We start from the raw sequence: 24,099 nt of genomic DNA on the forward strand, positions 1-24,099 counted from the left end.
CGCCGCCACCGAAGCCGCATTGCGATGCAGGGCCCATCACTGCCGGCCTCCTCCTTATTCCCCCAACCCCAGCCTCCCTTCAGGCTTGTCAGAAAGGGTCGGCTCGCGCGGGAAGCGCTCGTTTTTCAAAAACGAGGGGGGGGAAGGGGGGGCGGGGCGTCAGCACAGCGTCAGCGTGCCCAGACGCCCACAGTGCCAGAAAGCATGGCCATTTAAAGCACACTGTACAGGTGCTCTGAGCTTTGGAGAGACACAGAGCTGACAGTCGCATGTAAGGTGGGACACAGGCATTCCCCTAGGCTGCATTTACTAAAGAACACCGGACTGGGCATTTGGTAGCAAGGCTTTTAGCCAGACTACATCGCTCAGCAGTCAGTGTTCGCTTTTGATACCTCACACCTTGTTGCTTTGCACTATGGGTAGAAGAGGTTCAAGCACCCCAAGAACCAGAGGCACTAGGGGGTCTCGTTCAGGTTCTGAGGACCCCCTGTCTGCTACACCATCCCCTCCTGAGGGACCAGGGGCAGCTGGACAGGGAGAGCCATTGGGGTTAGGGGCTACATCTGCTGCCGGCACTTCAGCCCCTGTGTACATTACACAAGAAGTTTTTTCCTCAACCATTTTTGGATTAGAGAAAAAGCTAATGGCCGCGATTACATCTTCACGCAGTGAAAGAAAACGCACAAGGCCTTCCTCTGCTTCCCAAGACCCTCAGTCAGAGGAGCTCTGGGATAAAGGAGATGAATCCCTTTCAGAGGATCGGGATGGGACAGATGATTCCTCTTCGGAGGATTCAGGTGGAGAGCGACCCTCTGCGACTTCCCAAGAGGAGAAAGTCTTAGTGCAGATCCTCACTGGTTTGGTCCGCTCCACATTTAAGTTGTCCCTACCTGAAACTACTACAGAAACCTCTTCTGCTTTGGGGTCACTGAAACCTTTCCAAGCAGCACATGCTTTTCCTGTTCATAATTTACTTGAAAAGCTGCTTTATTCTGAGTGGGATCACCCAGATAAGCGATTTCTTCCGCCGAAAAAGTTTTCTACACTTTATCCTATGGAAGAAAAGTTTATTAAGAGGTGGGGAATACCGGCCATTGATGCGGCCATTTCCTCTGTAAATAGTAATCTGACTTGTCCTGTAGACAACGCTCAGATGCTCAAAGATCCTGTGGATAAAAAGATGGACTTCTTATTGAAAGATGTGTTCTCTTTAGCAGGATCAGTGGCCCAACCTGCAGTAGCAGCGATTGGAGTCTGTCAATACTTAAGAGACCATGTTAAGCAGGTCATCAAAGTATTACCTGAACAGCAGGCCCAGGGGTTTGCTAACCTTCCTGCGGCTTTATGTTATGCTGTTGATGCCATTAGAGATTCTATCGTGCAAACCTCTCGCCTCTTGCTTGGGTTGGTGCATATACGTAGAATCTTATGGTTGAAAAACTGGTCAGCCGAAGCACCATGTAAGAAGCTACTGGCTGGGTTTCCCTTCCGTGGTGAAAGGTTGTTTGGAGAGGACTTGGATAATTATATCAAGATGATCTCCTGTGGGAAAAGCACTCTCTTACCTGATAAGAAGAAGAGTAAGCGTCCCTCTTTTAAACTGACTCTTTCCCCAGCGCCAGGGGCATCAGTCTCCAGGCAGTCACGAGGGTCTCCTCCGTATGGGGCAAGAAACAAGAGTCAACCCCAGGGACACAAGAAATCCTGGGGGAAAAGGTCTTCTAAGCAAGACACTAAGACCTCTTCATGAAGGGGCGCCCCGCTTGCTCGAGTGGGGGGAAAGACTGCTGCAGCTCTCAGGGCCCTGGCAGAAGGACTTCCAGGACAGATGGGTGATCTCCACGGTAACCTTAGGGTACAGACTGGAGTTCCAAGAATGTCCCTCTCCTCGTTTTCTCAGATCAGGTGTTCCCAGAAAGCCAGAAGAGAAGCAGTCGCTCCTTCTAGCGATAAAGCGACTTTTGTCGCAAGAGGTCATTGTGGGGGTTCCCACAAAGGATCAAGGATTGAGACTTTGTTCCAATCTTTCTATGGTCCGAAAACCAAATGGGGACGACAGACCCATTTTGGATTTGAGAGATCTGAAACGATTCCCAAGGATGCAGTCCTTTCGTTTGGAATCAATTCAGACAGTAATCTCTGTCCTGCAGGGAGGAGAATTTCTGATATCAATAGGCATCAGAGATGCAGGCCTAGATGTGCCCAGTTTTCCTGCTTAACTGAAGTGTCTGCAGGCAAAGATCACTGCTCTAAGGGAGCTGATTCTGACAGTCAGGGCCAAGAAGGGTCTTTCTGTCCGCCTTTGTATAAGGCTGCAGGGGAAGATGGTGGCTTCATTCGAAGCAGTTCCCTATGCGCAGTTCCAAGCAGAACTGTTGTAACACAGTATTCTGTTGACCTGGAACAGGAAGGTGCAGGCATAAATGCACCTATCGCATGCGATGCGTCAGAGCCTCAGTTGATGGCTCATACCCGAAAACCTACAGAAGGGGAAATCCTTCCTACCGGTTGCCTGGGATCCTCTTGCAGGCAGGACGGATGCGTTGGTGATTCCGTGGCATCGGCTCTCACCGATTTATGCATTCCCTCCCATTCTGCTACTGCCACGGCTCCTTCGCAGACTCAGGCAAGAAGGGAAGTCGGCACTTCTGGTGGCCCCCGTTTGGTCCAGAAGAACCTGATAAGCAGAAATAGCAGGGATGATGGTGGGTTCCCGGTGGACCCTACCGATACACCCAGACCTGTTAGCTCAAGGTCCGGTGTTCCAGCCTGCCTCACAAATGCTAGATTTGACGGGTGGGCTATTGAATCCCACGTTCTGAAAAATCGTGGGCTTTCAGGTCCTGTCATATCTACCTTGATCAAGGCAAGGAAGCCAGCTTCCAGAATGATTTATCATAGTGTCTGGAAAGCTTATGTATCCTGGTGTGAATCCAGGGGTTGGCATCCCAGGAAATATGTCATAGGTAGAATTTTGGATTTTCTACAATTAGGATTAGAGATGAAGCTGGCCTTGAGTACCATCAAGGGCCAGGTGTCGGCCTTATCAGTGTTGTTTCAACGGCCGCTTGCTTCGCATTCTCTGATCCGAAACTTTATACAGGGGGTGATGCGTCTTAATCCTCCGGTTAAGGCGTCCCTAAACCCCTGGGACTTGAACTTGGGTCTATCGGTGTTACAAAAACAACCTTTTGAACCAATACGTCAGATTCCTTTGGTCTTACTGACGAGGAAACTAATTTTCCTGGTAGCTATCTCTTCTGCTAGAAGAGTATCAGAAATAGCAGCTCTTCCCTGTAAAGAGCCTTACTTGATTATACACAAGGATAGAGTGGTACTGCGCCCTCATCCTAGTTTTTTTACCGAAGGTGGTTTCAGATTTTCTTAGAAAAAAGGGGGGGAGGGGGGGGGGGGGTTTAATTACCCAGGAGAACGAAACAAATGGACTTTGTAGGCACCAATCATAAAAATCAATGTAAACTTTTATTTATACACAAATTTAAAAAGAATCACAAAAACGTAAACATCTTTTTAAAAAACGCAGTACATTGCGGAAATTGGTATTAAATGTCACTACATAAATGTATGAGAACGGATCGGGGAATAGCCCCTATACCAGAGGGAGGGATAAACCCCTTCCGTTCCCATTGAATAACCTCAAACTGATATAGCTCGGTATGGCTCTACATGTTTCGCAAATTTGAGTGCTTCTTCAGGAGCTTGTTTGGGTTACCAGCCAGAGTAACTGAATCCGTCTTCAGATCAGGTAGAGGTTATGGATAATTGAGAAGCCATGCATTCAGAGACACAGCCTCCAATAACCAAGGTGCATAGGGTAATCCAAAGACTGTAATCTTGTAGGGTAAGACAGGTAAGCAGGTCTTGTAAACAGCATCAATCAGCTACTTGCTTGTAAACCTGGCACAAAAAAGATCTTGACTGACATGGCTGCAATAGAGCTCTGATCCTATCCCAGCAAGGAGCTATCTAATAAGCTCCCAGGACTGCCATCAGACAGCTTGTGTTGTTAAACAGGTAACATCCAGGCATCAGAGCGCCCTGGAGGGTAGTGGCCACAACACAAGCTGTCTGATGGCAGTCCTGGGAGCTTATTAGATAGCTCCTTGCTGGGATAGGATCAGAGCTCTATTGCAGCCATGTCAGTCAAGATCTTTTTTGTGCCAGGTTTACAAGCAAGTAGCTGATTGATGCTGTTTACAAGACCTGCTTACCTGTCTTACCCTACAAGATTACAGTCTTTGGATTACCCTATGCACCTTGGTTATTGGAGGCTGTGTCTCTGAATGCATGGCTTCTCAATTATCCATAACCTCTACCTGATCTGAAGACGGATTCAGTTACTCTGGCTGGTAACCCAAACAAGCTCCTGAAGAAGCACTCAAATTTGCGAAACATGTAGAGCCATACCGAGCTATATCAGTTTGAGGTTATTCAATGGGAACGGAAGGGGTTTATCCCTCCCTCTGGTATAGGGGCTATTCCCCGATCCGTTCTCATACATTTATGTAGTGACATTTAATACCAATTTCCGCAATGTACTGCGTTTTTTAAAAAGATGTTTACGTTTTTGTGATTCTTTTTAAATTTGTGTATAAATAAAAGTTTACATTGATTTTTATGATTGGTGCCTACAAAGTCCATTTGTTTCGTTCTCCTGGGTAATAAACCCCCCCCGCCCTCCCCCCCTTTTTTCTAAGACTTAAAATAGGACGTTGGCACTGCTCTACATATGAGACCTCCACAGACCATCCTGTGATGAGATCTAATAACCCTCCAATCTTTCGGTTTCAGATTTTCATCTAAACCAAGACATTGTGCTACCTTCCTTTTTTCCAGAACCTTGTTCTTCGGAAGAAAGGTCATTACATTCTTTGGATGTAGTAAGAGCAGTCAAGACCTATCTGGAGGCAACTGCTCAGATTCGCAAGACGGATGTCTTGTTCGTGCTGCCGGAGGGTCCCAATAGAGGACAGGCAGCGTCAAAAGCGACCATTTCTAAATGGATTCGACAGTTGATTATTCAAGCTTACGGTTTGAAACGGAAGGTTCCCCCGTTTCAGATCAAGGCACATTCCACAAGGGCTATTGGTGCTTCTTGGGCAGTGCATCACCGGGCCTCTATGGCTCAGATCTGCAAGGCCGCAACCTGGTCTTCAGTTCATACATTCACCAGATTCTATCAGGTGGATGTGAGAAGGCATGAGGATATCGCCTTTGGGCGTAGTGTGCTGCAGACAGCGGTACAAGGTCCTCAGGTCTGATAGCACCCTACTTGGTTGTGATTCCCCCCCCCTCAGTTGGCATTGCTTTGGGACATCCCATCAGTAATTACTGTGGCTCTGTGTCCCGTGATGTCCGAGAAAAGAAAATAGGATTTTTTATTACAGCTTACCTGTAAAATCCTTTTCTTTCGACGGACATCACGGGACACAGAGGTCCCGCCCCTCTTCTAATACACCTATACTGCTTTGCTACAAAACTGAGGTATCCCTGGAAGGGGAGGGGTTATATAGGGGGTTGAACTTCCTGATTAGGGTGTGACCAGTGTCCAATACCTAGTGATACCCTATAACCCATCAGTAATTACTGTGGCTCTGTGTCCCGTGATGTCCGTCGAAAGAAAAGGATTTTACAGGTAAGCTGTAATAAAAAATCCTATTTTCACCACCTGGTCAACAGCAAAGCAGATAAGGCGGCTGCCAGTTATTGCATAATGCGACTTCTGCCATGTGCAGCAACACTAGAATTTCTAAGACATGGTACCAGTCAAGAGGCAAGCTCTACCAACTAGTAGATAGGAGGTTTATGGGATTTTTAAGGTGCATATTAAATCAACTAGAAAAAATATTTTAAAAATGTAAATTAAAAAATGCAATTGCATTAAAGAAGACTCATACAGTACAGTCCTTTATGGTACAGCATGATGATGTGGTTCCCAACATGTTTTGCCCTATAATGGGGCTTCCTCAGGGGATGCTGTCCAGTGAGAGAGCACTTCTAACAAGAAACATAGTACATACACTATCGTAATTTGATAGGTAAAATATCTTTATTCAATATTTATCAGGTGTCTGCATACAAGTCTCAAAAATTCGCCCATATTCTGGGCTAAGTGGAAGACTTTTTGAGACTTGTATGCACGCACATGACAAATATTGAATAAACTATCAAACTATTTTAACTATCAAATTACGATAATGTATGTACTATGTTTCTTGTTAGAGGTGCTCTCTCACTGGACAGCATCCCATGAGAAAGCCCCATTATAGGGCGAAACATGTTGGGAACAACATCATCGTGCTGTACCTTTTAAAGGACTGTACTGTATGAGTCTTTTTTTAATGCAATTGCGTTGTTTTTATGTATTAATTAAATTTTATATTTTTTTTTTTACATTTTTGTTTTTCTAGTTGATTTAATATGCACCTTAAAAAATCCCATAAAATTCCAATCTACCAATTAACCAAGGGATGTGGTTCTATACTGTTGGTATATTGCCCAAAAGCTGTTTTTTTTAAACTCTACCAAATAATCAAATCTCTGCTAGCCAATCAAAGCTCTAACCTTTTATATTTTGTTTCATTTTTATTTTTCATCCCCCCCACCCTTTTTTCTTTTTATGTTATCGTTTGTTTTTCCAGCAGATGGCTTTGGAGAAGGAAAAGCACAAGGGAGGCCATCTCCAGTCCAAAACATTGAGGCTTCTGTGATCTGCCCAACAAATTTAGCATTGCCCTTGCCATAGACAACATGACTTACTACTTTAGTACTTATTGCTGATGCTTATTTAGCTATGCTTTCTTTCACAGTGTAGATTGCACCCTCAATTTGTGACCCTTCCATCACCGCAGCCATACCCTGGTTTACTGCAACTTTCTACAAGTACAGGGGGGGGGGGGGGGGCAATTGGGTATTCTCATCTTGTTAGTACAGATAGCTGCCTGCCAAAGTCCCACACATAGATACAGTATTTTCAAGCTAGTGTATATAGTGGTCATAATAACAGCCCAGAGTAACGCCGCTCTGAACTACAATATCCAGACAACAATTGGCTGGTCAATCCGGCACTCCCCAAAATCCAGGTGCTCTGAGGCTCAGGATGTCCTTCAAACATCCAAAATAGCAAACTGAGAAAATCCAAAGAAAGAGAATGGTCATAAGTGTTTCGGCAACCTCATGACTGCTTCCAGTGCTGTCAGGTCACACATGATGGCGCAAGATCTCAGAAGGGGAAGTAAGTCTTGTGTAATATAGCCGCTCTTACATTAGCAAGAAGGAAGCTGCATCCATTATCAGTGGAAAAGCTTCACTGCCGACTGCAGACAGCGGTTGCTGTTTTCATACAATTTTGTAACCCCAGCATGCCGATCAAACAATGTCAAAAAAGTGCATAGAACATAAACTTAGGCCGGCCGGTTCGAGTCTTGATTCGAAACTGTGTGTGCACAGGCTGAATGTACCAAGTTGATCGCTCGATCAACTTGGGTACAACCAGCCTGCCGGATTCCCTTGCTATTAATAATTACTGTCTTCTCCCGGCAGGGATGGCTTTCCCCATGGTTGCAGGGAAAAAAATTTTGCACCGTCTATTGCCTGTCTAAAGCCGGGTACACACGGGTTCAATATCGGGAGACATTTGTCGGCCCGCGTGTATGTCGGACGTGCATGCTGGAAAACCAGCAGCCAACCGACTATCGATCAGCGCTCTCAGCCAATGGCAGAGAGCGGTGATCGGAGTGTTCTGGCGGGGGGGCGGCAGGGTGGCAGTCCCCCTGTCAGAACACAATAGCTCAGTGGAGGAGATCGCTATACTAACTTTGCATAGTTAGTATAGCGGAGCCGTCCAGGTTTTTTTCCTACAGCCCACTGGGTTGAACAGAAAAAAACGAATAGTGTGTACTAGGCTTATAACTAAAGGCAAAACTTTTTTTTCTTTTTTTTAAGTTTTGGACAGAGTGGAGAGAGATTAGAACTCCTGTCAGTTTTTATTGCTGTCTGTGTCCCCATTATGGAGATTCACACTCAAAATGTGGGGTTTTCTTTTACTTTCAATGATAATAGTAAACATGACAAATAGTTGTCATGTTTACCATTATTAGTGAAAGTAAAAGAGAACCCCACATTCTGAGTTGTCCCAAGAAAAGTAATAGAGGGGAAAATCTTCCAATGGGGACACTAGTTCTGGTGACCTGGGGGTCCCCAAGAAATTTCCCTTAATTTTGTAGGGATTTACTCTCACTTCCTGTATGGCTATAGGACAGGAAGTGGAGGAAAATTTCTGCAATGGGACACAGATGGCGAAAAACATTTTGACATGTTATGACCCTCCCTTCCACTATCCAAAATGACAAGAAAAACATGTTTTGCCTATAGTTCTACTTTAAGTCTTTAAACCATATAGGCTGATTTCACTAAGCTATATGGCATGGTATTTGTCAAAAATTATTTTCAGTTCAATTGATATTTTTCTGGATATAAAAATGATATAGGTAAATGACAGTCGTTATAGCTTAATGAACCTTTGGTGATTTGTTAGTTTTGTTTGCTTGATTTTATTTGTGTATCAATATGGCAGTTTGAGGTTGTGCGTCACACATTTGAAGTACAGAATATTGGGGGGGAGGGGGTTAGCCTACAACTTTTTTTTTTTTTTTTTTTTAATTCTTCTTACCTTGCTACACCCACATCCTGGCAGTCCCCGTTGCCTTAGTGGCAGATGCTAATTATTAGGGACAGCACAGTGGCTAAGTGGTTAGCACTTCCACCTGGCAGCACTAAGGTCATTGGTTCGAATCCCGATCACGGCACCAACTGCATAGAGTCTGCATGTTCTCCCTGTGCCTGCGTGGGTTTTCTCCTAGTACTCCGGTTTCCTCCCGTTACACCGGTTTCCTCCCATACTCCAAGGACATGCTGGTGGGTTAATTGGCTCCTGTCTAAATTGGCCCTGGTATGTGTGTTAATGTGAGTTAGGGACTTTAGAGTGTAAGCTCCTTGAGGGCAGGGACTGATGTGAATGTACAATGTATATGTAAAGCGCTGCGTAAATTGACGGCGCTATATAAGTACCTGTAATACATAAATGAAATAGCAAGTTGCAGACTTTCCGATCGCCTCATGTTACACTTTTGCCTACTCGGCACTCTTGTCTTTTAGGCCTCAGGATATTATTGTGTTCATTGTGGGCGGAGCTACCTACGAAGAGGCTTTAGCTGTCTACAACCTGAATCGGACAACTCCGGGTGTACGGATCATCCTGGGTGGGACCGCCATTCATAACACTAAGAGGTAAGATCTTTTACACTTTTGTGGGTGGAGATCCCACCTTTATGTACATCCAGGGCACCAGCTCAAGCACGGGTCCAGTCATTGGCTAACCCACACGATCCGTCCACAAGGAATCTGAGGTCACTTTGTAAAGAGAGGATTGGCTAATCTTGTTGCTTATAGTAACCAGATTCTTTGTTGCATATTAGTAGTGCAATATGGAAGAATAGAAGGGAGATGTTGCTGTGGGCAATACAAACAATTGTATATATTATTTGCTTTAAGTATATTTAAATGTTAATAATCTCTAAGGCCCCTTTCACGCTGGGGCGGTTTGCAGGCGTTATTGCGTTAAAAATAGCGCCTGCAAACCGCCCCTAAACAGCCTCCGCTGTTTGTTCAGTGTGAAAGCCCGAGGGCTTTCACACTGAAGCAGTGCGCTGACAGGAGAAGAAAAAATCTCCTGTCAGCCGCATCTTTGGAGCAGTGAAGGAGCGGTGTATTCACCGCTCCTGCCCACTGAAATCAATGGGACAGCGCGGCTATACCGCGGTAATACCGCGGCTATAGCCGCGCTATATGAGGGGTTTTAACCCTTTTTCGGCCGCCAGCGGGGGGGTTAAAACCGCACCGCTAGCGGCCGAATACCGCGGTAAAACAGCGCTAAAAATAGCGCTGTTTTACTGCCGACGCCCCCTACCGCCCCAGTGTGAAAGGGGCCTTATTGGGTCTTTTTTGGTCTGTTAAAGTGACTGTTATCCTTTTTTTATTTAAAAAAAATTAATAAACATGTCATACTTACCTGCTCTCTGCAATGGTTTTGCGCAAAGCAGCCGCAATCCTTCTCTTGGGTCCCCCGCCGGCGCTCCTGGCTTCACTTTAGTGAGTGCCCCCAAAGGAAGGCGCTTTCTGTGGGGGCACTCCTGTGGGCTCGAAACCGAGCCCTGCTGACTGTGTCTATAGACACAGACCGCGCGGCTCAACCCCACCCCTCCGCTCCCTCCTTACAAAGTTTGATTGACAGCAGCAGGAGCCAATGGCTCTCGTCGCTATCAATCTATCTTCCCAGTGAGGAGAGAGAGAGAAGAGAGCAGCTGGCACATCGCTGGATCGAGATCGGGCGCAGGTAAGTATAAGTGTGGGGGGGGTGTTCTGGAGGGAATTCTACAACACAGAAGGGTTTTTACCTTAATTAAATACATTAAGGTAAAATCCTTATGCCTTTAGAACTAGTTTAACTACCTCCTGCCTGCTGTATAGTAAAATGACGGTGGGCGGGATCTCCTCTCGTTCACTGCGCTGACCCCGATCTCAGTAAAGAGCGGATTACGCGGCTCTTTACCCATGTGATCAGCTGTGTCCAATCACAGCCGATCACATGTAAATATGGAAGTGCCATTTATCGGCCCTCCCACAAAGTGTGAGGCGAGGAGAGCCGATCAACACCATATCCACGCAGGGGAGACCTGTACAGATTGTTAGTGCAGCCCCAGCAATGCCCATCAGTGACACCAATCGGTGCTGCCTTTCCGTGCCGCCCATAAGTGCCACCTATCAGGGCCGCCCATAAGTGCCACCTATCAGTGCTGCCTCATCAGCGCACATCGGTGAAGGAGAAAAATTACTTATTTACAGAATTTACTGACAGAAACTAAGAAAAACTTTTTATTTATTTATTTCGGTCTTTTTTCTTTCTTTTTTTTTTTTTGTAAAAAATAAAAAAACCCAGTGGTGATTAAATACTACCAAAACAAAGCTCTATTTGTGTGAAGAAAATAATAAAAATGCCATATGGGTACAGCATTGCATGACCGTGTAATTGTCATTCAAATTGTGACAGCTCTGAAAGCTGAAAATTGGCCTGGGCAGGAAGGGGGTAAAAGTGCCCTGTACTGAAGAGGTTAAATACCCCAATGAAAGCGTTTTGTTATTTGTTCGTTAAGTGCAAAAAAAAATACTCCTCAATCCTGCCAGAAATTTTGTGAGCGTGCAACTTCATGTGCTGCACCGTTATTGGTTAGCACAGCTTTTCTCAGCCTGTTTTCATTCACCCCAGTCTGAAAACATAAATGTTACCTATGAATGGGAAATCTAAACCTGGGACCATGCACATAACCACCTTGATGAACTTAACTTCACATCAGAAGCCTCCCATGATGTTAGAGGCCCCCCCCTGCCATCACACATCAAAGTCACCCAATCACATCGAAGGTTCTCCCATTTGATCAGAGCCCACCTTTTCTTGTCAGAGACCCCTCCATCATGACAGAGGTTCCCCCATCTCTTCAGTCACCTTTTTACGTCAGAGGTCCCCCTATCACATTAGGGGCCCCCCACCGCATCAGAGGTTTTCAGACATGTCAGATATCCCCCCATCACATCACAACTCCCCCCCCAATCACACAGTCTTAACATCAGAGCCACTAACCTTTTGGCTCCAGCAGCATAGCAGAGGGTGGAAGAGGTCTAAAGGAGGAGGACTTCCGCCTTCTAAATGCTAGGTCTGCCCTGCATGCCACCTACCCTGGACCGAAGTCATACATTGCCATAGTGTGGGGTATCCCGCTAACATCACTATAATAACAAATGACGCAGTGCGTCCTGGCCCTCGATCGTCATTGTTTTGTTATAGTGCTGTCGACCAGCCTGCTAGCAATATGGCAGCTCATAACTCCAAACCAGGGCAAATTGAATTCTTTGTTCACAGGACCCCAGGGTAACCCAGACAGTACTGTTCCCAGCTATCTCTGAGGACTATGGTACACCCAATGCTATGGGGAAAGGAGAGGGGGAAGTATTTAGTAGTCCAAACACACTTCTATCTTAAGATGACAATGCTTCTACACCATCTTCCAGGACGGCACATAAGAGCTAGGCACCTCCTTCAAGAGGAACAGGAAACGCATCACCAAAATGACTTTTAAAGGAAGTCCATCTGCCGAACTGCTTAGTTATTGAGTTTCTTTCATTGAGAGGAGATGTTTCGCTTGAAACCTAATGGAGGGTGGTTCAGGATTCTCAGTTGCAGTCCTCCTTTTACCCCCTTCCATCCCCTTGGTGGTGTGGCTCTCATCCATCATTGCCCCCCATTCTCCTATTCTTTACAGGCAGGAAGAGGTCTGGGCCCACTTCATTTTCATTGTCTGGGAAGGCCAGTACTGGGAGGTGACCTTCACCCTTGGTGGACCAGCCCGAGCTGTTGTGGTTCCCTTCTGATCCCTTTACAAGTACATTTTGCACATATTTTTCAGTAGGTAATTTTTCCAGGGGCAGGGGGCCCAGAAAGTATAGGCAAACCTTGTATATTACTGCAGGGTTCGCGTTAAAGGGTTGTAAACCCTTACATATGTTTAGTAAAGTGACTGGCCTCAGGTGATGCACAGAGATGAAACAAACCCTGCCTTATAAGTTGTACCGATTTTATCTGCAGTCTTCTCTTTTTTACAGCTGTTCAAAGTCCAGAATTTTTAAAGCTTGTCTGAGCTGTCAGAAAACAGGGGACGGAGTGCAGAAATTACACACTGTAGAGCTCAGTGAGGAGAACTCTGACAGCTGATTGGAGGCAAGGGGCACACCCCCTTCAAGACAGCACACAGGAATAGAGCTGAGGCTGTCGAGCACAGGCGGTGTGCCGGAGGTCCCTCCCCTGTCACCGTTTTTCTCTTGGTGTCAGGAAAACTTGTCAGAAGTGATTCATGCTGATAGCAAAATAACAAAGTAGCAGACAGAAATGACACTTGGTGCTCTTGATTGAGACAAGTACACACTATAGAGGGATATGCTTTGTTCATATTTCATGTCTGAGGTTTACAATCACTAACACTTTGTTTTCTCCTATAACCAACCATCGGTCCTCGTTATCACTGGTGCCCCTCGCAGCCCAGCAATGACACAAAACTCTGGAAACCTAACCCAGGCCTTTCCAGCGAACCCAACGTAATGTGCCTGCAGTCAAGCTGGACGAACCGTCCTGTGTAAACCAACGCCGGTTTTCAGCTGACACCGGAGCCGCGCTTAACTGCTTATTTTCCAAGCCTTTCGTCACAAGGACGACGTGCCAAAGAGATCTAGTTACACGATTTGTGTAATGGGGTCAGCACTTAGTGTTTTCCAATGGATTGATAGTAGAGTTCACACTGACGTACGGTAAAGCCGGGCTATTTAACGCCACACAATGGGATTTGTAGCTTAAAGGCAGCATTGCTGAACACCAGTTTTGCATCCTTTTTAAAGGGTCGGACCTTGCAAAACTGCTACTTGTGGTTAGTAGATGCCAGAGCCTGTAGGATTATGCACCTCCTAACAATCTGAACTGGGGAATAAAGGCACGTTAGGTCTTAAAAAAAAAAAAAAAAAAAAAAAAAAACAGTTGACAAATGTATTTATAACTTATTAAAGAGTTGGGCAACCCAAAAATGATTCTAGAGTTTGGTAGATACTGGAGGTTTAAATCGCCATTCAGCTTCTTCTGTCTCTCGGAGATGGTGTTCCCCCAGGGTTCTGTGCTGGGACCAATCCTATTTAATTTGTTCATAAACGACCTGGAGGATGGGATAAACAGTTCAATCTCTGTATTTGCGGACGATACTAAGCTAAGCAGGGCAATAACTTCTCTGCAGGATGTGGAAACCTTGCAAAAAGATCTGAAAAAATGAATGGGGTGGGCAACTACATGGCAAATGAAGTTCAATGTAGAAAAATGTAAAATAATGCATTTGGGTGGCAAAAATATGAAAGCAATCTATACACTGGGGGGAGAACCTCTGGGGGAATCTAGGATGGAAAAGGACCTGGGGGTCCTAGTAGATGATAGGCTCAGCAATGGCATGCAATGCCAAGCTGCTGCTAACAAAGCAAACAGAATATTGGCATGCATTAAAAAGGGGATCAACTCCAGAGATAAAACGATAATTCTCCCACTCTACAAGACTCTGGTCCAGCATATGCTGTCCAGTTCTGGGCACCAATCCTCAGGAAGGATGTACTGGAAATGGAGCGAGTACAAAGAAGGGCAACAAAGCTGGAGGATATTAGTTATGAAGAAAGGTTGCGAGCACTGAACTTATTCTCTCTGGAGAAGAGACGCTTGAGAGGGGATATGATTTCGCAGAAGGGAGTTTAACAAGACTTGTGGCCACTCAATAAAATTAGAAGAAAAGAGGTTTAACCTTAAACTACGTAGAGGGCTCTTTACTGTAAGAGCAGCAAGGATGTGGAATTCCCTTCCACAGGCGGTGGTCTCAGCGGGGAGCATTGATAGCTTCAAGAAACTATTAGATAAGCACCTGAACGACCACAACATACAGGGATATACAATGTAATACTGACATATATTCAGACACATAGGTTGGACTTGATGGATGTCTTTTTTTCAACCTCACCTTCTATGTAACTATATAACTATGTGTTTGTGAGATTTCTGCACAGAATTCCCAGGTCTACATGCCTGTTGTGGTCATTATGAGAGGTTCCCATCATCTGTGCTGCACTTTATATTATAGAAAATGTAGCACGAGGAACTGGAACACACAAAGGTAGGTGGGAGCATCTATGACTCCCAGGTGGACAGGAACAGAGTTGGGAAGATATGTTAGGGAGGTTGGTAATGTTGGGAGTACCAATGACATATCTGACTCCTCAGCCCAGTAGGCTTCACTTGATTGAAAAACCTGGTCAGGTTTGAATTACTGATTGTCACCCATAATCTTCAGCTGTTCTCTTCACTTAATACATTTTAAAACAGACCAGCTGAATATTTAAGTTATACATTTAAAAAGGGCTTTCAGAATGCATCGAGGTTAAAGGCTGGCCTTCAAACAAGGCAAGAAAAATTTTGCAAGATCTCTCTACTAACACAATATAACACAGCAATATTAGAAGAGGGGACAGCGTTTGGGTCAGTGGTGGTTTGTGCAGTTTGGGATATTGTATAGGCAGAAAACTGCATGGCAGTACCTGACCCTTAATGCATTGAATGGCAGGGAGAAGGTGCCTCAAACGGGCAACTAGGAAAGCCCATATGAAACAACATGAACTCGTTAACACAAGCCTTACCTGACCTGAACTACCTGGAGGTGAGTAGTTGACTGACCACTTGGTGTTAAAGAGAGTAGCTGCGGTGTTCAGTCAGTGTTGTTGATGTATTTCAGTAAGGTTAATCTTCTTCCCTACCTCAAAGTTTGCTTTAAGCACTTCAGCCCCCGGAAGGATTTACCCCCTTCCTGACCAGAGCACTTTTTACAATTTGGCACTGCGCTGCTTTAACTGGTAATTGCGCGGTCATGCAATGTTGTACCCAAACGAAATTTCACCAAAATTTCTTTTGGTGGTATGTGATCACCTCTGCGTTTTTTATTTTTTGCAATATAAACGAAAAAAGACTGAAATTTTTTTTTTTTTTAAATGATATTTTCTACTTTTTGCTATAAAAAAGTACAGTAAACTCAATTTTAGTCATACATTTAGGCCAAAAAGCATTCAGCCACATGTCTCGAGTAAAAAAAAATTCAATAAGCATATATTTTTTGGTTTGCGCAAAAGTTATAGCGTCTACTAGGGTACATTTTCTGGAATTTACGCAGCTTTTAGTTTATGACTGCCTATGTCGTTTCTTGAGGTGCTAAAATGGCAGGGCAGTACAACCCCCCCCCCAAATGACCCCATTTTGGAAAGTAGACACCCCAAGGAAATTACTGAGAGGCATGTTGAGCACATTGAATATTTTATTTTTTTGTCACAAGTGATTGAAACATTACTAAAAAAAAATTTGTACACAAAGTTGTCACTGAAATTATATATTGCTGAAACATGTCATGGGCATATGTGAAATGACATCCCAAAATACGTTCTGCTGTATGGGGATACCACATGTGTGAGACTTTTCGGGGGGCCTAGTCGCGTACAGGCCCCCGAAAAACAAGCACCGCCTTCAGGCTTTCTAAGGGTGTAAATTTTTGATTTCACTCCTCACTGCCTATCAGTTTTGGAGGCCATGAATTGCCCAGATAGCACAAAACCCCCCCAAATGACCCCATTTTGGAAAGTAGACACCCCAAGCTATTTGCTGAGAGGCATGGTGAGTATTTTGCAGGTCTCGCTTTTTGACCTTTTGATTTGACATTTTGGCCTCTAAATTTACTGGTACACTAGTGAGACTCACAGGTAAAAAAGAGCACCTGACTGTCAGCGACTGCTTCAAATGCTACCAAAAAAACTGTTAGCATTCGCAGGGATCAGGCCTGACTCTGCGAACGCTGCAGTTATGTGTGTTGTGTTTTTGTAAGTGACAGTGATTGATACTGCACTTAGGTGGGCTGGGCGGAGAGGCTAAACGCGGGTGCTAGCAGGTATCTGGGCTGATCCCACTAACGTTGCTTTTTTGGGAGCCCTAAACTATTGGGGATGCTAATATAGTTTTGATCAGATCAGATATTGATCCGTTCAGACACTCTAATACTAAGGGAGGTGTATGGTGCGTGCGTGGGTGTTAGCGCTACTGGCACTAATCTGATGCTACCTGGGGCGACGCAGACCCTAAGTGACTCTAAAACCTAACTTTGATCACCCGCCGGACGATCAAGGGGTTAAACCCTTATTGGGTAATATACGGCGGGTGCCCTGACGCTATAAAAAAATTACTAACCAGCGTCACCCGTAACACTAATACAGTGATCACTGGTGACGGGGTGAAAGGGTTTACTAGGGGGCAATAAGGGGGTTAAAACCTTTATTAGGTAATATATGGGGGTACCTGACGCTATAAAAACCTGACGGTTAAACTAATCAACTAGCTGGCTAACCCGTGACACTAATACGGCAATCAGAAAAAAGATCTATTAGTGACACTGGTGACAGGGGGTGCAAGTGTTAACTGGGGGGGCGATAAAGGGGTTAAACCTTTATTAGGCGGGTTTAGGGGGGTACCCTAGACCTACCTGGGCCTACTACTAACTGCCCTAACACTTATTACAGTCACAAATGACACCAATGCAGTGATCAGTGAAAAATCTGACAACTGCAATTGGTGACACAGTGACAGGGAGTGAAGGGGTTAACGGGGGGGAACGGCGGCAATCGGGGGGTGACAAGTGTACCTATGTGTCCTGGTGTTAGTGTAGTGTTGTGCAACTCGCGTTTAGACGTCCTCTCTCCTCTCTCTGAAACCGAAAAGAATTCCAGAGAGCGAGATGACATCACTTTCCCTGCCTGTTTACACTTACAGGCAGGGGAAGCATTTTCATTCGCCAGAACCGATCAGCAGGGTCAGGCCAGAAATCATGGGCCTGGACCTGAGGTCTGATCGGTTCTGTAATGAATCATACCACCACAGGCATGCGCCCCCTGCCCGTGGGAGTGAGGGACATACAGGTACGCCCATTTACGCACCCATGCCATTCTGCCGACGTATATCGGTGGTCGGCAAGTGGTTAAAGGAGAAGTGTGGGAAATCAAAATAACAAACATACATATTCACCTTTTATGACCGATGCTGCAGCTGTTCCCCTCTGGCTCTAACCAAGGACTGAGCAATCATATGACCATCCAATTCTCGGTCTTCACTGAGCAGAGTACGGAGACTGTTAGTCACCAGCTCTCTTATCTGCCCCTCCAGTGCTCACTGTAGTGCTCTGGAGGGGGGCAGTAGTGGCTAGCTCATGCTTTATCTGCCCCTCCAGTGCTCACTGGAGTGCCGGGCTCTGGAGGGGGCAGTAGTGGCTAGCTCATGCTTTATCTGCCCCTCCAGTGCTCACTGGAGTGCCGGTCTCTGGAGGGGGCAGTAGTGGCTAGCTCATGCTGTCTCTGCCCCTCCAGTGCTCGCTGGAGTGCCAGGCTGGGGAGGCGGCAGAAGTGACTAGCTCATGCTTTCTCTTCCCCTCCAGTGCTCACTGGAGTGCTGGAGCTGTGGAGGGGGCAGGAGTTGCTAGCTCATACTTTCTCTTCCCCTCCAGTGCTCACTGATGTTCCCGGCTGGGGAAGAGGGCAGGAGTGGCTAGCTCATGCTTTCTCTGCCTCTCAAGTGCCCACTGGAGTTTAGCCCGCTGTCAGCTGAATCTCATCATGAGAGTGCAAAAATAAGTACACTCCTGTGACCCAGAAGAGAAGTATGGCCAAAAAAAGCTTTGCCCATACTTCTCTTTTAAAGCCCAACTCTGGGCAAAAATCAATTTTTTGCCATCCCTCCTTCCCCTCTCTAACCCCTCCTGCTAGGTGTAAAGTTTTCCTTACCTGGTGAATCCAGTTATACTCATCTGAGTCCCCACATCTAGGTCCCTCGCTGATGCCATTTCTTCCTGTGGGGACTGCTAATCAAGCACTGCACGTTAACCCTTGTTGTCCAGCTCCCTTCACTCCCTTGGTTCAATGTCAGAGCTCTTCTGGATCCTAAGAGGACCCCTATGCTATGCTGGCCTGACAAAGGTTATTATTCACATCACTCTATGGACACAGGCAGCGCGGCCCGGTATCCAGCCCACAGATGTGCCACAATAGGAAGCACCTTCCTGTTGTGGCACACCGAGAAACAGAGGAGCCAGGAGTGCCAGAGGGGGACCCAAGTAGAGGAGGATCAGGGCTACTCTGTGCCGTTCCATTCCAGGTAGGTATATCATGTTTGTTTGTTATTAAAAAAAAATTGACTTTGCAATTACTTTAAACCATGTATGCCCCATGGAGTGATCTCCTTGTTATCCTCTGCAGTATCCTACTAAAAGTATTATAACTCGGACAGCTCATACTGCATCGGATATTTACAGCAGGGGTCTTGGTAATGCCATGTTTATAAAGCCTTGGCTTCCCACTGCTCCAACAACAGATTACTGTTTAGACCCTACTTCTTCTGCAAGTGAGAATGCCGCCGGTGTGACCTGTCACTAAATATTTCCTTGTCTGTTCCGGGCTTAGCGGTACTTAAGATATTAAGTGATTAGTAACCTGCCTGTCAGGTTCTCGGTCATGATGTCAGTATCACAGAATAGCCGCAGTGTATGTTTCTGGAGGATGCGGTTATGTTTTGCAGAACGTGAACCTAAGTGTAGTAATAGGAAGCTGACAGTACTGATTTGCTTTTTTACAGTAAACCTGCCAGCACCTAAGCTTACTGATGGGCAGCAGTACATTTACCAGTTGCCTCTTCTAAGGTTCAGGACTATGGGGGGCTGGGGTGCACTGTAAGAGGATGAGGAGGCTCTGTGGGATAAAGTTGGGGGCACCATGGAGGGGGTGTGGACTCTGCAGCAATCCAGGGGCCACTATATTTGGCTGGGGGGCACTGCAGGGGGGCCAGGGGGCCTAGGGGCACTTTAAGTGGCACTATGGGAGGTTAAGGGATCTGCAGCTGGCTGGAGGCCTAAGAGGAGGCAAGGCACAACCTGACGGTTGAGAACCACTGGTATAGAGCACTGGCCTCTGAGCTTCTTGCATGTTTTTATTGGCTACCATTTCTAATGATGGACCAGTAGCAATGTGCAGCAGGTAGGAGGGGTCTTTTCATTTGTCTGTCTCTTTCCTTCCTGTCCTTCCTTCTTCCCTCTTTCCCTTTACTACCTTTCCTTCCTTCTTATCTCTTTCCTTTTCCTTCCTTCCTCTTTCATTTTCCTTCCTGTCCTTCCTTCTTCCCTCTTTCATTTTCCTTCCTGTCTTTCCTTCTTCAATCTTTCCCTTTACTTCCTTTCCTTCCCTCTTCTCTCTTTCCCTTTTTTTCCTGTCATTCCTTGGTCTAGTTCCCTTTTTTTTTTCCCCTGCCATTCCTTGGATTCTTTCTCTTTTTTTTTTCCATGTCTTTCCTTCTTCTCTCCTTCTCTTTTCTCCCTATCCTTCCTTCCTCTTTCCTTCCTGTCCTTCCTTCCTCTTTCCCTTTCCTTCCTGTCCTTCCTTCTTCTTTCCCTTTCCTTCCTGTCCTTCCTTCTTATCCTTCCTTCCTCTTTCCCTTTCCTTCCTTTCTCTTTCCCTTTCCTTCCTGTCCTTCCTTCTTATCCTTCCTTTCCTTCCTGTCCTTCCTTCCTGTCCTTCCTCTTTCCCTTTCCTTCCTGTCCTTCCTTCCTCTTTTTCCCTTTCCTTCCTGTCATTCCTTCCTCTTTTTCCCTTTCCTTCCTGTCCTTCCTTCCTCTTTTTCCCTTTCCTTCTTCTTTTTCCCTTTCCTTCCTGTCCTTCCTTCCTCTTTTTCCCTTTCCTTCCTGTCCTTCCTTCCTCTTTTTTCCCTTTCCTTCCTTTCCTTCCTTCCTCTTTTTCCCTTTCCTTGCTTCCTCTTTTTCCCTGTCCTGCCTTCCTCTTTTTCCCTGTCCTTCCTCTCGTTCCTTTTTTCTTTGGTTTCACCTCTGCTTTCTGCCCTCTTGCTTCTGTGCTTTCCTCTCGCCACTCCCCTTTGCTCGCTTGCCTTTATGTTCTCACCCCTCTGCTCACGCGTACTTACATTTATATAAAAATAAGAAAACCTTGTGCTTAGTTCAGGACAGTCTATGGCTGCTGCACCTAAAAAAAAAAAAAAAAAAAAAAAACCTGAATTCTTAAACCCATATCATATATCATATCAACCCCAGTAATTAATAAGTCCAGTGCTAAATACACTTTTTCATAGCAAAAAATATTCAAAATAAAGTCCTTAAACAAATAAAAAAAGTCCAAATCCACATGCAGCATTCCAAGTGCCTTATTTACTTGCCAGCCGCCTAACTGGGAAAATACATCATGACTTTGACATTTAATACCGGCGTTATGGCTGTAGCTAGATGCCATGACCCCGGTAAAAATGTTTCCCTCAGGTGCCAGTCTTCCCCATTAATAAGTGATTCCAGTGGTGGATTCCCGGCTGGATCCTTTTTCGAAGTGGCGGGGGGGGGGGGGGGTCTCCCTCTCCCTCCCGCTGCTTTCCAGGCTTACCTGGCTGATGGCTGATCGGTAGCTCTGGGAAATAATTTGGTACTGGCGGCAGCTGGACACAAAGATGAGCAAAGGAAAGATGGCCTCTGCTCATCTCTATGGCCTAGGAGGACTGGAGCACCGTCCTTATGTCACTAGTGCTCTGTGATGGATGCTAGTGCTTTTCCCAAAGCCAAGCCTGTTACCGGACAGGAGTCCAAGAGATCACATACTTTTCGTTAAGGAGGACCAATGCTCCCACCATCAGGCTTCCAAATGAGTCTGTGACCCTGCCGGCAGGAATCAGCAATGGTATCCCTGCACAAAGGATATGCAGCCAGCTCTCCCAATCCACCAAAGTCACTCCAGCAAATGTATCATTTAAAAGAAAAAAAACAGAAGCCTCATAGTTTAAAAATTCAAAAAAAACTTTTAATAAACAGTTATTGCACTTACCTGATGTAGAAAATGACAAGCGGTACGCACATCCAAATAGCACAGCCTTGGGAACAACTCAGAGATCTGTGACGTCATCGTGCACTGGAGATCTGTGACGTCATCGTGCACTGGAGATCTGTGACGTCACCGCGCACTGGAGATCTGTGACGTCACCGCGCACTGGAGATCTGTGACGTCACCGCGCACTGGAGATCTGTGACGTCACCGCGCACTGGAGATCTGTGACGTCACCGCGCACTGGAGATCTGGGATGTCACCGCGCACTGGAGATCTGGGACGTCACCGCGCACTGGAGATCTGGGACGTCACCGCGCACTGGAGATCTGTGACGTCACCGCGCACTGGAGGTCTGTGACGTCACCGCGCACTGGAGGTCTGTGACGTCACCGCGCACTGGAGGTCTGTGACGTCACCGCGCACTGGAGATCTGGGACATCATTACGCACTGGCGCACTGCTGGGTCTCAAGGCCATGATTTTTGGATGTGTACACCGCTTGTCATTTTCTACATTGTGTAAGTGCAATAACTGAAAACTGGCTGTGTGATCCTTGTGTGGGGACACCATTGTTTGTATCAAATGATCATTTTGTTGAGCAAAAGGGGGTTTATTTATACTTAAAGGATATGCACACCTTTTAAAAAAAAAAAAAAAAAAATTATGTACTTTTATGGCTTAGATTTTACAGGTACAAAACTAACACATAAACATATAGTTATTGTTTAAGGCCAAATTGAGATCACTTAACGGCACAGCGGCCTTTGTGTAACAATTAGTTTGAAGGAAGGACCCGGTCAGATTTTCCCTCTGGTGCTTCCTATACAATATGCGAATGGATGGGGGAATCAAGCTGTGTTGGGTTACCAGAACGGTTTCCTTCTTGGAGCGTTGTCCTGAGACTCAACCAATCTGCCTCTCTGGGTGGTCCCAGGCAACAGTATAAAATAACCCCTAAAGTTCCATCACTTTCCCCAGGTATTGTGTCAGGAGGTCATTAGAAGGAATGTTCCTGGGGGGAGTCTGTTTCCTGTACGGATCAGGTCTCTTCTCTCAATTATTTACATGCACAGCAGGCTCGTGTAGCAGCATTTGCATGGAGAGTAGAAACACTAACCGCTCACACACCAGGATATCATTAACCACTGGATGGCCTGTCAGTGCACACTGCTTAATGTACCGAGTGATCATGTCAGGGAGCTATGAGAGGAAGGATGCAAGCTATTTTATGAACAATCTGGTAAAATCGGTCAGCCAAGGGAGTTGTCTGGGCAAAATTTGAAAAAAATAAAAAATAAGAGATGCAGCACATACCTGCAATATGTGAACATTTCCCCACATTTTGTCCCTTTTTAAAAACTCTGCAAGTGTAGAAATCTGCTGTTGATCCTGCCGGAAATAAAGGGAGCACCTACCTTCCTGTAGTGAGTGACCACTTTACCTCTGCTGTACTCAAATCCCAAATCTCAAGCATTGTTGTCAGCCCTGCCCCTTCCTCCCATGCTGGACTCCAGAACACCTCCCTTCTTTTCATTCTTATGATGAGAGGTAGGTGTTCTGTATTCCAGGAGGGAAGAACTAGGCAGGGCTGACAACAGGGCTTGAGATTTCAGTGCAGCAGAGCCATTGTCTTGTCATCTCAAGCAGCTTGGAGCTGACCGGACAAGGAGAGGACCTCCCTTCTCATTTCCATAACAAAGGGTAGGTGTTCTGTAGTGCACATGGGGGATCTGGGACAGCTGATCACTCTGCTTGGAAATTCAGTGCAGCAGAGCCATTGTGTTGTCAATGGACCAAGGGGATCTCCCTTCTCATTTCCACGACAAAGGACAGGTGTTCTGTAGTCCATAGGGGAGATCATCCTGTTTGGAAATTCAGCGCAGCAGAGCTATTGTGTTGTCATCTCCAGCAAGTAGTTAGGAGCTTGCTAGACCAAGGAAGACCTCCCCTTCTCATTTTCATAACAAAGGGCAGGTGTTCTCTAGTCCACCTAAGTCAGTGATGGTGAACATTGGCACCCCAGATGTTTTGGAACTACATTTCCCATGATGCTTATCTACACTGCAGAGTGCATGAGCATCGTGGGAAATGTAGTTCCAAAACATCTGGGGTGCCAAGGTTCACCATCACTGACCTAGGAGATCTGGGCCAGCTGTTCACCTTGCTTGGGATTTCAGTGGAACAGAGGCAGTGTGTTGCCATCTCAAACAGGAGCTCACTGGATCCCTGGTAGATAACAACAGGTATTTTTCTTGACTTTGCAGACCTCGTTATTCAATGGAAACCTTATCATACGTTCAAGCTCTGACATGTGTCCCTGTGATCCATCCATAGCCATGCACTGGAGAGAGGAATGGAACACTTGGCATTAGACTACATACAGATCTACCTGGGGCCCCTGAGTGGTCTGGATACCAAGTTATGAGCCAGCACCTTTAGGTGTCTACTAGGTTCTCCTGTTAGATAGACGTGACAGGTACACATTAACCCCCTTGCCTCCCTG

At 45.9% G+C, this 24,099-nt stretch overlaps 1 protein-coding gene across 1 annotated transcript in view; it reads left to right on the plus strand.

Annotated features, from left to right (window-relative positions):
- VPS45 (vacuolar protein sorting 45 homolog) overlaps positions 1–24,099 on the plus strand; it is an 84,925-nt gene that overhangs the window by 56,654 nt on the left and 4,172 nt on the right. The window contains exon 14 of the mRNA XM_073610353.1: positions 9,178–9,309. Coding sequence (XP_073466454.1) covers positions 9,178–9,309 — 132 coding nt within the window. The remainder of the gene's footprint in view (positions 1–9,177; positions 9,310–24,099) is intronic.

Source organism: Aquarana catesbeiana, linkage group LG13 (genome assembly GCF_042186555.1).
Source record: "Aquarana catesbeiana isolate 2022-GZ linkage group LG13, ASM4218655v1, whole genome shotgun sequence".
Classification (NCBI taxonomy): domain Eukaryota; kingdom Metazoa; phylum Chordata; class Amphibia; order Anura; family Ranidae; genus Aquarana; species Aquarana catesbeiana.